The sequence below is a fragment of the Dendrobates tinctorius genome, unplaced genomic scaffold (genome assembly GCF_039654945.1).
Source record: "Dendrobates tinctorius isolate UK_male_01 unplaced genomic scaffold, ASM3965494v1 ptg000036l, whole genome shotgun sequence".
Classification (NCBI taxonomy): domain Eukaryota; kingdom Metazoa; phylum Chordata; class Amphibia; order Anura; family Dendrobatidae; genus Dendrobates; species Dendrobates tinctorius.
The window spans coordinates 35,280,225-35,294,747 of NW_027361704.1; the positions used below are offsets into that span (position 1 = coordinate 35,280,225).

Consider the following 14,523-nt stretch of genomic DNA (forward strand, 5'->3'; position numbering starts at 1 on the left):
CCACACTGGGCCTGGAAGGAGGCCCACCATCACCTCCAAAACAGTAAGGAGCTCCTGTCATAGCAGAATTTTGGCCTGCAAAGAGCTCATATACTTTTTTTTATTGATTGGTGAGGAGGATACTTGAGATAACCTCCTACCAAGTAAATATTAATGGACTGTCATGACGGTAGGCCATGAGTGTGTTCCTCCAAGCAAACTTCCTTAAATCACCATTTACTAAATCAGGCTATTCAAAAGTACATGAAACCTTTTGTTAAAAAAAATTAGGTAATCAGTTTATTGGTTTGCAGCCATATCTGATAGGTAGGCGCACTTATAACGGAATTAGATAAAACAGATCAGTAACAAAATATTTCTGGCATTAGTAGTGGAGGATGTAACATTTATAAAACCATTGCGAGCATCCTCTTCCAACCATGAAATAAGGCGCACAAACAACTTGTACAATAATAATCATCCCACTCATGTAGTTTAGCTAGTGTACAATGAAGTGGAACAATAGCATCCTACACCCCTGATATCTGATGGCACCAATAGTATGAGAATGATTAGAATCTTGACCTCATTTTTGTGACGCAGCAGCTCAAAGACTTCTTTTCCTCTTTACTATCTTTGTATCTTTGTGGTAAGTAGTGACACACTAAAGAGTTTCAAGCTGCTGTTATTAAATTAGATAGACACTAGACATTTTCATCTAAATTACTACTTTTTTGGCATTGATTAATCACTCGTGGTATGTATTGTAAAAATATAAATATATTCAGAACGAAAACATCATTTGGCTGGGAATTAATTTGATTCCTTGCTCGTCTTCAGTGCTCGTAATGAAAGTTCGTAGGTCAAAAACATTGCAGCGCTCATTGGAAAACCACGTACGGCATTTACTGTTATTCCCCTGAAAAACACCTGGAAAAGATAAGATTTACAAATCGTGATTAGAAATTTTCCCACAGCGAACATAATGTAGGCTCTAGCACAAACATGAGATGATTCACAAATTTATGAAGAAAAGGTTTCCAAGTTTCATATTACCTATGTGTGTGTGAACTAGAAAAATCCATACCAATTCTTTTTATGATTGACTGTTTGATAGCCAGATGGGCAAGTTTGGTGAAATCTGAATTTTTCATGTTCCAATTTTCACAACTTCTCTTTGTACTTTTCTCACCGTTGCCTGTTCTCCAATTAGCTTCTATGTCTTTTATCATCTGTTTTTCAATTTTCTAATTTTCTATCTTCTTTACTGTGCCTCGAATCATCACATGGGGCACAATGTAGGTCATTGATGTTAATATACAGTTGTGGCCAAAAGTATTGACATCCCTGCAATTCTGTCAGATAATACTCAGTTTCTTCCTGAAAATGATTGCAAACACAAATTCTTTGGTATTATTATCTTCATTTAATTTGTCTTAAATGAATAAACACAAAAGAGAATGAAGCAAAAAGCAAAACATTCATCATTTCACACAAAACTCCAAAAATGGGCCAGACAAAAGTATTGCACCCTCAGCCTAATACTTGGTTGCACAACCTTTAGCCAAAATAACTGCGACCAACCACTTCCGGTAACCATCAATGAGTTTCTTACAATGCTCTGCTGGAATTTTAGACCATTCTTCTTTGGCAAACTGCTCCAGGTCCCTGATATTTGAAGGGTGCTTCTCCAAACTGCCATTTTTAGATCTCTCCACAGGTGTTCTATGGGATTCAGGTCTTGACTCATTGCTGGCCACCTTAAAAGTCTCCAGTGCTTTCTCTCAAACCATTTTTCTAGTGCTTTTTGAATTGTGTTTGGGGTCATTGTCCTGCTGGAAGACCCATGACCTCTGAGGAAGACCCAGCTTTCTCACACTGGGCCCTACATTATGCTGTAAAATTTGTTGGTAGTCTTCAGACTTCATAATGCCATGCACGCGGTTAAGCAGTCCAGTGCCAGAGACAGCAAAGCAACCCCAAAACATCAGGGAACCTCCGCCATGTTTGACTGTAGGGACCGTGTTCTTTTCTTTGAATGCCTCTTTTTTTCTCCTGTAAACTCTATGTTGATGCCTTTGCCCAAAAAGCTCTACTTTTGTCTCATCTGACCAGAGAACATTCTTCCAAAACGTTTTAGGCTTTTTCAGGTAAGTTTTGGCAAACTCCAGCCTGGCTTTTTTATGTCTCGGGGTAAGAAGTGGGGTCTTCCTGGGTCTCCTACCATACAGTGCCTTTTCATTCAGACGCCGACGGATAGTACGGGTTGACACTGTTGTACCCACGGACTGCAGGGCAGCTTGAACTTGTTTGGATGTTAGTTGAGGTTCTTTATCCAACATCCACACAATCTTGCGTTGAAATCTCTTGTCAATTTTTCTTTTCCGTCCACATCTAGGGAGGTTAGCCACAGTGCCATGGGCTTTAAACTTCTTGATGACACTGCGCATGGTAGACGCAGGAACATTCTGGTCTTTGGAGATGGACCTGTAGCTTTGAGATTGCTCATGCTTCCTCACAATTTGGTTTCTCAAGTCCTCAGACAGTTCTTTGGTCTTCTTTCTTTTCTCCATGCTCAATGTGGTACACACAAGGACACAGGACAGAGGTTGAGTCAACTTTAATCCATGTCAACTGGCTGCAAGTGTGATTTAGTTATTGCCAACACCTGTTAGGTGCCACAGGTAAATTACAGGTGCTGTTAATTACACAAATTAGAGAAGCATCACATGATTTTTCGAACAGGGCCAATACTTTTGTCCACCCTCTTTTTTATGTTTAGTGTGGAATTATATCCAATTTGGCTTTAGGACAATTCTTTTTGTGTTTTTTCATTTAAGACAAATTAAATGAAGATAATAATAACAAAGAATTTGTGTTTGCAATCATTTTCAGGAAGAAACTGAGTATTATCTGACAGAATTGCAGGGGTGTCAATACTTTTGGCCACAACTGTATGCATTTTACCACACGTGATACATGTTATTAACACTGATGACATTCCTTGCACCCCAAATTACAGCGTGGGGCCTAGTGAAAAATGGTAGCATTGGAGGACGGGTAAAAAAAATGACAGAACAGAGAAGACCAAGGAACCTATTAGATGATCATTGCTGTTGGGAAAAGTATGGGTAGGGCCGAGAAGAGATTATTATAAGAATTTTTTAATCCTTTCCCCACTGAATTAACTAGCACTCAATGTATTTGCTGCAAATTAAATTTCCTGACTAAATCTACTGAATTTGAATTTTGGAAGATTCGGTTGACTCTGATAGTAAGGGAAGCATTTGTAAAGCTAGTTTCACACTAGCGTTAGGAGGCGCAGCACAGGGCCTCCTCCGGTCAGCTTCTTCTATGGGGGCATTACGCTGCATGCGACCAGCGTACCCTATATTTAGCATTGGGTATGCTGGCCGTGCGCTGGTATTTTTTTGCCGGCGCAAGCGCCCTCTTTGCGCTGCGCCGATGTGCGCCAAACGCACTGTGTTGCATTTTTGTGTGCTCGGTGCAGCGTAAAAAGGGTGCATGCACCGGCAATAACATACCACGCACGACCAGCATACCCAACGCTAAATATAGGGTACGTTGGTCGCATGCAGCGTCATGCGCCCATAGGAGGAGCTGACCGAAGGAGGCACGGCCGGGGGCGGAACTTAGAGGCTGCCCTGCGCTGCGCCTCCTAACGCTAGTGTGAAACTAGCCTAAGACACCTTTGATATGACTTATATCTTGGATATAAAATGGATTTACTACATCAAGGGGTATTCTAGTATAAATAATCACCTACCAATTAGACATGGGATAATTCTTACACTGTGGAGGTGGCCAGAAAAGAGCATTTATAAACTCTGTTCTCTCCTAATTCTCCCCTTCAGCCAACAAGGAGGAATTGAATGAAGCACCATTCCTCTTGATTTCATTTGTATGACATACGACATGGAAGATGAGAAAATAGTCTGTCTGTGCAGTAGCGTTTGAATGGCTCTAAACAACGCATTAATAAACATCCGCTACATTCTTCTGCTCCTGGCTACAGTTATTTTCTGCCAGGGGAGAACATGAGACAAATCCCAAGTTAAGGTTAATGGTCAGTGTCCCAGCAGTGGTACTCACACCAATCTAAGAATTATTTAATATCTAGTGGATATGTAAAATTTAAGATCTACTAAGAACTGCAGAAAAATGAAGAAAGAAGGATCCATAGGCTGGATGTGAATAAAAAATTACTTTTATTTCAATCCATTAAAAAAATAGTTGCCCAGACAGGTTAAAAAGTATCCAACATTCTGACGCATTTCTGGCCGTAGCCCTTAGTCGTAGAATAAGTAAATTTGTATTCGAATCCAGCCTATGGATCCTTCTTTCTTCCTTTTTCTAATTAATCCGATGGTCAACGGACTTGGATCCTGGCTGAATCAATAAGAAGCAACCAATTACATATTACACAGTAAGGCTTTTCCCTTATTTCTTTTTTTTCTTTCTAAGAACTGCAGACTATGTATAACCCCTTAACGACCAGAGGTATTTTTGGCTTTGCATTTTAATTTTTTGCTTCCCTTCTTCCCAGAGCCATAACTTTTTAGGTTTTTGGTCAAAATGGCCATGCGAGGGCTCGTTTTTTGCGGGACAAGTTGTACTTTTCAACAACATCATTGGTTTTACCATGTCATGTACTTGAAAACGGGAAAAAAATTTCAAGTGCAGTGAAATTGCAAAAAAAGTGCAATTCCACAGTTGTTTTTTTTTTTTTTTTAACCATGTTCACTAAATGCTAAAACTGACCTGCCATTATGATTCTCCAGGTCATTACGAGTTCATGGACACCAAATATGTATAGGTTCTTTTTTATTTAAGTGGTGGAAAAAAAATCTAAACTTTGGCAAAAAACAAAAATGAAGCCATTTTCTGAGACCTGTAGCGTCTCTATTTTTGTGATTTGGGGTTGGGTGATGATTTATCTTTTGCGTGCTGAGCTGATGTTTTTGTTGATACCATTTTGGTGTAGATACGATCTTTTGATCGCCTTTTATTGGATTTTATTGAAATGTAGCAGCGAACAAAAAACTTAATTCTGGCGTTTTTTAATTTTTTTTCATTACACCGTTTACCTATTGGGTTAATTCTTCTTTTATATAGATAGATTGGTTGATTCTGAAAGCAGCGATACCAAATATGTGTATGTGTGATTTTTTTTTAATTGTTTTGTTTTGAATGGGGAAAAGGGAGGTGAGTTGAACTTTTAGATTTGTTTTCATTTTTTATATTTTTTTAAATTTTTTTACTTTTAATATGCTTCAATGGGAGAATAGAAGCTGCAGTTGTCTGATTGGCTCTGCTGCATACAGGCGACGATTAGATTGCCTATATGTAGCAGAAATGCTCACTTGCTATGAGCGCCGACCACTGGGCGGCGCTCAAACAATACGGCAGTGACAACCATAGAGGTCTGCTCTGGTTGTCATGCCAACCCAACGTTGGAAAGAAGTTAATATATCTGCATTAATAAAGTATGACTTTTTATTCCAATATTAATATTATTATTTACCTTGGTGTGAATTTATTTTTGGTAATTTTGGTGGTAGTAATAGTATTTATTGAAGTTCAAAACCCAACCTCTTTGTATGGGTAACATAAATAAGGACAAATATGTGTGATAATACCCTTGTAAATAAGTCAATAATATAGCAAAAGTAGGAGTGACTGCCCACTAGCTAGCAATAATTCTCACTAATTTAGATCAGAAAATAGCAAAGTGTGAGAGATAAAAATAAAACATCAGACATAATAATCCATCCATGTGACCTGGGTCTATCTGACCAGAGAAGGATTATTACTTCCACGCGATCGCCTGATTCTGACAGCTGACACCCGGCACTAAGTGCCAGGAATGGTCACGCACTGCTCCCGGCACTTTAATCCCCAAAATGCTGTGATCAATTGAGATTGCAGCATTCTAGGAGCCAGCAAAGGGCTTACAGCCCCTCTGCCTTTGGATCAGAGACCCCGTGGCGTGAGGCAGGGTCACAATCGTTGCCATTGTGACCTGATGTCGTCATGAGAACATCCGGGTCACCAGAACTAGGAAACTTGCTGATCATGTGCAGTGCATGATCAGCAACTTTCCCTGTCAGTGCAGAGCTGACAATTTCTACAGAACGGGGATGCTGCTGCATCCCCATGCTATAGAAGTGATCAGCCTGCAAAAAATAATATTCCCGTAGTGGGACTAAGTAAAAAAGGAAAAAAAATGTTTAAATAATTGTAAAAATATTTAAAGAAAAAAACAAAAATAATAATAAAAAAATCAAAAGATTTTGTATCTAATAAATAAATATTTGAATGGAAAAAAACCATAAACAATAGCAGTACACATATTTGGTATCACTGCATCCGCAATGACTTGACCTATAAATCTGTGCCAATACTTAACACCTTTAGTGAACACCATAAAAAATTAATAAAAAGAAGGCAAAAAACAATGCTTTATCATCATACCACCGAACAAAAAGTGGAACAAAACACGATCAAAAGTATGAATATAAATAAACATGGAACCACTGAAAACATCATCTTGTCCCACAAAAAACAAGCCAAGATCAGGTCCATCAGCGAGCAAATAAAAAAGTTATAGCTCTCAGAATAAAGCAATGCAAAAATTATTATTTTGTCTATAAAATAGTTTTTATTGTGTAAAAGCGCCGAAACAAAAAACCCGATATAAATGGGGTATCGCTGTATTTGTACTGACCTGAAGAATAAAACTGCCTTATTAATTTTACCACACAAACGGCATAACCCCCCCCAAAAAAAAAATTCCCGAATTTCTGGTTTTCACATCAGGGGCTCTCCAAATGGGACATAACGCCAGCTAATGATTACAGGAAATTTTGCATTTAAAAAGTCAAATGACGCTGCTTCCCTTCTGAGCCCTGCCGTTCGCCCAAACAGTAGTTTTCTCCCTCATATGGGGTATCAGTGTGTTTAGGAGAAATTGCACAACAAACTGTATGTTCCAACTTTTACTGTTACCCTTATGAATATGCAATATTTTGTGCTAAACACATATTTGTGGGGAAGATTTGGTTTTTTTTCAATTTTATGGCTCAACGTTATAAACTTCTGGGAAGCACTTAAAGGATCAATGTGCTCACCACACTTCTAGATCAGTTCCCTCAGGGGTCTAGTTTCAAAATGGTGTCACTTGAAGGGGTTTTTTATTGTTTAGGTACATCAGGGGCTCTCCAAACGCGACATGGCATCCGCCAATTGTTCCAGCAAATTCTGCATTCAAAAAGTCAAATGACGCTCCTTCGCTTCTGAGTCCTGCTATGCTCCCAAACAATAGTTTTCTCTCTCATGTTGGGTATTGGCGTACTCAGGAGAAATTGCACAACAAATTGTATGGTGCAAATTCTCTTGTTCCCCCTATGAAAATGCAATATTTTGTGCTAAAAACATAAAAAACATATTTGTGGGGAAGATTTGTTTATTTTTAATTTTATTGCTCAACATTATAAACTTCTGGGAAGCACCTGAGGGTTCAATGTGCTCACCACACTTCTAGATCAGTTCCTTAAGGGGTCTAGTTTTAAAAATAGTGTCACTTGTGGGGGATTTTCATTGTTTAGGCACATCAGGGGCTCTCCAAATGAGACATGGCATCCGCCAATTGTTCCAGCATATTTTCCATTCAGTCAAATGGCGCTCCTTCCCTACTGGGCTCTGCCATGCGCCCAAACAGTGGTTTTCTCCCTCATATTGGGTATCGGAAGGCTAAGGAGAAATTACACAGCAAATTTTGAGGTCCATTTTTTCCTGTTACCCTTGTCAAAATAAAAAAATTTGGATCTGAACTCAATTTTTTGTGAAAAAAGTTACGGTAAATGTTATTTTTTTTTTTTCAAAAAATTCATGTGAAGCACCTTGTTACGTGTTACAGAACCACTTAGCACCCAGAATATGTTGTGCAGTTATATATATGGATAATAGGTTCTATGTGAGATGTATGTCCCTAATGCATCAGCATTCCCCTTTTGTCCGCCCTCCCCCCACCTTTGTAATTTCCACAGTAAACATGGCAGGCTCCGGCCACCTGTGGCTTTTGTAATGCATGTCTGGCCTGCCCATTGTATCTGTGTGATATATTCTGTGTCCTGTGAGTAAAGTGTTGTCAGACTGGAAATACATGGAGAAGCAGTGATCTTTTATATGCGCCCATGTAACCCAGGGATTCCAGCCAGCCTCATTCATTCAGACTCCAGCCAACGCAGAGCGGACCTCCGAAAACATGGGGTGGTACTGAAAGAGGTACCCCAGCTTGGTATACCCCGTTACACACCTTTTGAGCACCTTGTGCGGTGCAGTTTTTAGAATGGTGTCACTTTTGGGTATCTTCTATGATATAGACCCCTCAAAGTGACTTCAAGTGTGATGTGGTCCCTAAAAAAATGGTTTTGTAAATTTTGCTGAAAAAATGAATCATAAAACATAGTGCCACCATTAAAAAGGAAAGAAAAGGCAAGTATAGAATTAATCTACTTAAGGTCTGAAAGTTTGTCCTCCCTGTTGATAACATTTTTAAGTCTGCATGATGTGATTACTAGAATTGAGCAAATATCTTCGGTTCCCCGCTTATGCGGCAAGCAATAGTGCTTGCCGAATAAGCTACATTGTGAACCCAGCTTCCTGGATCGCACCGGCTGAACAGCTGATCTCCACCGCAGCTGTATGTGTTGCGGCTGTGTCAGTCACAGCACATGCATGGGGAGCCCAACACACAGGCTCTCCATGCATGTGCTGTCACTGCGACACAGCTACTAAACATGCAGCTGTGGCGGCGATCAGCTGTTCAGCCGGCACGATCCAGGAAGCCGGCTTCTGAAGATATTCGCTCAACTCTAGTAATCACATCATTCACACTTAAAAATTTTATCAAGAGGGAGGACAGACTTTCAGACTTTAAAGGGAATCTGTCACCTACCCTTTGGCGGGCGATGAAAACGGGGTCGGTCCGGTCCGATGGGCGGTGTTCCCGATGTGTGCCGCCTCCCCATCCTTGCCCGCTGTCCGCAGGGTATTGCTGAATTGGAGTAGGTGTACGCCATTTTTTGCACGTGCGCTAAGCATTCATAGCTAGCGCACACGCAGTATGCTTTGCCCAACTGCGGGCAAAGCCGAAAAGCCGGACTGCGCATCCGCCGGTTAACTGAGCCCCGGAAGTATTTTGCTGTGTTCTGGGGCTTAGTTAACTGGCGCATGCGCAGTCTGGCTTTTCGGCTTTGCCTGCAGTTGGGCAAAGCATACTGCATGTGCGCTAGCTATGAATGCTTAGCGCACGCGCAAAAAATGGCGTACGCCTACTCCAATTCAGCAATAATCTGCAGACGGCGGGCAAGGATGGGGAGGCAGCACACATCGGGAACACCGCCCATCGGACCGGACCGACCTCGTTTTCATTGCCCGCCAAAGGGTAGGTGACAGATTCCCTTTAAGTAGATTAATTCTATACTTGCCTTTCCTTTCCTTGCCTTTCCTTTCCCACTGTAGCTTATTCGGCAAGCGCTATAGCTTGCCAAATAAGCGGGGAACTGAAGATATTCGCTCAACTCTAGTGATTACCCTTTCAGTGTGGGAATCAAAATCAATGGACACAGCAATATCTCTGTGTAATGAGTTTATGGGATAGTGTTGTGAACACTTTTGACCTGGCTTCTGAGTTTGGGCTCCCTCTGGTAGTTGCTGCTGGTAATGGAGCTGGTCTGGCTGACAGAAGCCAATCACCTGAGAAGGATGTTCGGAGGTCAGGTGTTACAATCTGGAGAGATTTAAGTGAGTTGTTGCCGGTGATTTGGTTTTCTTCCTGAGCATTTTGGAAGTCTGCTTGCCTCCTGATTTGTCCTGCATCTTTCAGATAAGTTATTTGTCTGTTTGAATCTTTTTTCATTTGATCCATTTTTTGCTTTTCTCTGATTTCTGCCTTGCTGGTATGAGTTCAGCCTTGTTCCCTGCTGGGACCTGTGCTGGACACTATTCCATATGCCACAGCTCATGTCAGTCTTTTCAGTATTTCTAATCCCCTGTTATATCAGTATCTTTTGTTTTGCGTCCAGTTCACACCAGAGTTCTGATTTAGCGGGGGAGACGTTGTGTGGCCTCAGTATTTTTGCATCTCAGACGTGCTGGATTTTATCTTAGGGTTTTTTTTTGCGTGATTGCAGACAGTATCCTTTCCTGTGCTGTTCTATCTAGACGGCTTGGGCCCCATCATGTGCACTGCTTACTCTATTTTCTGCCTGTGTTTTGTGCCTCATCTTGTCTCACCGGCAATATATGTTCGGGGGCTATCTATTCCTTTGGGGTTCTACTCCGGTGCAGTTTAGCTTTCCCCTTTCTCTCTATAGGAGTTAATTCTTTGGCTGTGCCGAGGCGTCTAGGGCATCGTAGGTACGACCCACAGCTAATTCTAGTTGTGTTGTCAGTTTAGGGGTATACAATCCGCTAAGTTATCAACCTCTCTGGTTATCTGGTTGCCTAGCCTATTCCCCTGCTATCCTCCTCGGTTATCTAATCATAACAGGATAGTGTGTAGCAGATTCTATTGATTCAAGGTGGTCTGCATAGAACTAAGATCAGAAAAGGCTGCCTTAATAAAAAAAGGAAATACACATGAAATTAGTAACATGCGTGGCGCCCCTGGAGGGTTCAGTCGCCAGAGAGGTACTGCACCTCCTCCTGAGGTGTGGTGCCCCACCATCCAGGTAAGGTGGAGACACCTGACCACACTCCAACACCTGCATCCCACACAACATAGTAGTGTAGCAAAGCACCCTTTGGTGGCTCCCTGCTTGGAACACGAAGCGTGCTGGGAGGTGGGTGGAGCTTAGTCTGCACCAAAAGATTGGGAAGAGTTTAGGATTTAGTCAGTCAGTCAGTCAGTGAGTCTGACAGAGGAGTGAGTCTGACAGGGTCAGAAGGAGAAAGAAGATCCCCGGGGAGGGATGGACGAGGGAAGTGCTGCAGCGGACCTCAGTGACCTGGGTCCGCTGGCACAAGAAAGAGACATTGATGGAAAGCCTGACTCTTTATAAGAAAGATAATTTTGTATGGAACATAAGGAGGAAAGGAGTACTGAGGATTAGGGTTAGAGCAGAACCCTTCTCAAGTTCACAGCGCAAGGCCGGGGTCCGGTCCCCGAGGTTGTATGGATACTAATGGTCCTGCAGGAGACACGGGAGGAATAGAAGTTGTCACCACTTTATTCCCACACAAGACTTGGGGGCACAACAGCAACGTGAGTGAGCTGGGACTTAGCAGCAAGAAGTCCCCAAAGCAGGCTACAGCTGTCTGACGTACAAGTAGAGCAAAAGAAGAAAGACACGCACTCTTGCTGTGGAGGAGATAGGTGCTGACTGTACGTGGAGGGTCCACAAACAGTAGTCAGTAGATAAACAGTCGCACTCAAGTGTGGATTAATCTTGCAAAAAATCTTGAAGATTTTGTGAAATTTTTGGATTTTTATTTTATTTCAAATGCATCAAATAGTGTAACACCGCAGACAAAAGAAGTATCCAAAATGTGGGTATAATATCGTAATCCAGGATATGAGTATACTATGGTTACGTTTCGACCTACTAAGAGGCCTTTCTCAAACCATACTCAAGTAGTGTCAAGGAAAAGATTAATTAGAGCATTTTCAGAAGTCCCAAACAGGGTCTGATGGCATGGGAGCAGCCTGGACCTGCGGTGTTTTGTTGTTGAGTGCGACTGTTTATCTACTGACTGACGTACAAGTAGAGTTCATAGGAACATCTGACAGGAGGAACTCCAGTGTAACTCAGTACTGAGAGGACTTCACTATAGGCGCAAAAAGGGAGACGTTCAGAAAAGGCACATGTTGGCGGAGTGTTGGAGGGGAGTACTTCATCTTGCCTGGAGATTGGCTGAGCTCCTGATCCGGAGGACACGGCAGGCACCTGTACCATCACAGACTGTGAGTAAAGCTTTGGAACTACATGCCCTGGTGTCCTCCGCTTATTCCTGCGACAACACACTCCGCACTGCTGCATCTCTGCGCCTGGCACTGCATCATTTACGTCTCTCCCCTATCTCTTCAGCTACACTGTCCTGGGACTACTGCCCTACCTGTGGAGGGCCACAACATCATTACTGCACTACACCATCTGTCCCAGAGGATCTGTTCATAGCGTCGGCTTAACACCTCTCTTGCCGAACACCACAGGTGGCGTCACAAATCATTCTTATACCAAATTTCAACCATTGCCCACTTGTGCAATGAACATTCCCGCTGTCTACAATGGGCGCCCAGGGCCACGGACCGGGTCACAGCTGCCGTGACAAAAACCCCCTCTTGGAGATCCGCGGGCCCGGTACCGAGTACCCCACCAGCCCTGGGAGGGCGACCCACATGCATATAAGCAATTTAATGTGGATTAATACACAGTATGGAAAAAGTTGAGGCCAAAAAATGGAATGCTCCCACCCTTTTTGAAGTTTGTGCTGTGGGTAAGAATGAGCTGTGTGCCTTCTTGCACACTGCAGAAAGCTGCCGGCATCAGCACAGGATGCCGCTGCAAGGGATCGGAGGGAAGGTAAGCAGAATTGTTTAATTTTTAATGTGTACAGCATGATGTGGACCATGTATTCAGGATGGGGGGCCATGTATACCAGGATGGGGATGGGGAGCCATGTATACCTGGATGGGGACATATATATCATGACAGGGGGTGCATATATACCAGGATTGGGACATATATATACCAGGATGGGGGATATTACCCCTATAGCAGTGTCAGTAGCATGTCCCCCCCAAAACAGTGTGTCATGACCACATTTTTAGCTTCAGTTTTTTTTCTATTTTCCACCTCTAAACTCTAGGTGCATCTTATAGTCTGAGAAATATGGTATATCAGACCCAAATGCCTTATTGTTTACCTGAATACCTTCATTACAGTAACTTTGTTTTATGCAATCTTTGATTCCTCTGTATTTCCTATTATAGAGACTGTCTGCTTGAAGTCGACTCTTTACTACATCCATTGGAGTAGCCGTGCCCCAGGAAATGGCTCCTGGAAGAGTAAAATTACAAACATTTAAAGAAGACTAGAATATATAAATACTGTGTATATATATATATATATATACGGTATATAAAGTATATATATATATATATATATAAACTGTATATATACAGTATATATACAGTATATATATATATATATATATAAAAATATATATTTTGTTTTTTGTGCTGCGTTTTCACTTTTCTCTCTCTATATATACACTCACTGGCCACTTTATTAGGTACACCTGTCCAACTGTGTGTTAAGACTTAATTTCTAATCAGCCAATCACATGGCGGCAACTCAGTGCATTTAGGCATGTAGACATGGTCAAGACAATCTCCTGCAGTTCAAACCGAGCATCAGTATGGGGAAGAAAGGTGATTTGAGTGCCTTTGAACGTGGCAAGATTGTTGGTGCCAGAAGGGCTGGTCTGAGTATTTCAGAAACTGCTGATCTACTGGGATTTTCACGCACAACCATCTCTAGGGTTTACAGAGAATGGTCCGAAAAAGAAAAAAAATCCAGTGAGCGGCAGTTCTGTGGCCGGAAATGCCTTGTTGATGCCAGAGGTCAGAGGAGAATGGGCATACTGGTTCGAGCTGATAGAAAGGCAACAGTGACTCAAATTGCCACCCGTTACAACCAAGGTAGGCAGAAGAGCATCTCTGAACGCACAGTGCGTCGAACTTTGAGGCAGATGGGCTACAGCAGCAGAAGACCACACTGGGTACCACTCCTCTCAGCTAAGAACAGGCATCTGATGGCTACTTTCAGCAGGATAATGCGCCATGTCATAAAGCTCGAATCATCTCAGATTGGTTTCTTGAACATGACAATGAGTTCACTGTACTCAAATGGCCTCCTCAGTCACCAGATCTCAATCCAATAGAGCATCTTTGGGATGTGGTGGAACGGGAGATTCGCATCAGGGATGTGCAGCCGACAAATCTGCGCCAACTGTGTGATGCCATCATGTCAATATGGTCCAAAATCTCTGAGGAATGCTTCCAGCACCTTGTTGAATCTCTGCCACGAAGAATTGAGGCAGTTCTGAAGGCAAAAGGGGGTCCAACCCGTTACTAGCATGGTGTACCTAATAAAGTGGCCAGTGAGTGTATATAACCTATAGTATTAACAAAAAGGTATAAATGAGAAAGATTTAGTTAAGTGGGTCATAAATAGATTCAAATGGAATATAAAGTACTGGAAATCAATAACATTTCCTCTGATTATCTTGGTGTAGTTTTCTTGAATCTTCCCATTTCTTTGAGTTTTGACAAATGTCTTAAATTACCATCTGACATCTTACTGTGAAGCCCTAAATGTTTAGGTGTCTGTGTATTGTTCAAGGCCCAACGATCAATACTTTTTTCTAGGGTTAGCATTTTCACTTTGTCAGTACTGCAAGATACAGTGAATCCCCTCCAAAAGACAACCAATATGAGAAGACCATTTTTCTGTT

General features: G+C 41.9%; 1 protein-coding gene across 3 annotated transcripts in view; it reads right to left on the bottom strand.

Annotated features, from left to right (window-relative positions):
* Positions 1 to 251: 251 nt before the first annotated feature.
* The window catches only part of SLC25A48 (solute carrier family 25 member 48), a 160,580-nt gene continuing 146,308 nt past the window's right edge, over positions 252 to 14,523 (bottom strand). For 2 of the 3 annotated variants that reach the window (XM_073573795.1, XM_073573794.1), the window contains 2 exons: positions 12,931 to 13,064; positions 252 to 909 (listed from right to left, as the gene is read on the bottom strand). In XM_073573795.1, coding sequence (XP_073429896.1) covers positions 793 to 909; positions 12,931 to 13,064 — 251 coding nt within the window. In that variant the 3' untranslated portion in view covers positions 252 to 792. The remainder of the gene's footprint in view (positions 910 to 12,930; positions 13,065 to 14,523) is intronic. The other variant, XM_073573796.1, reaches the window with a different exon arrangement.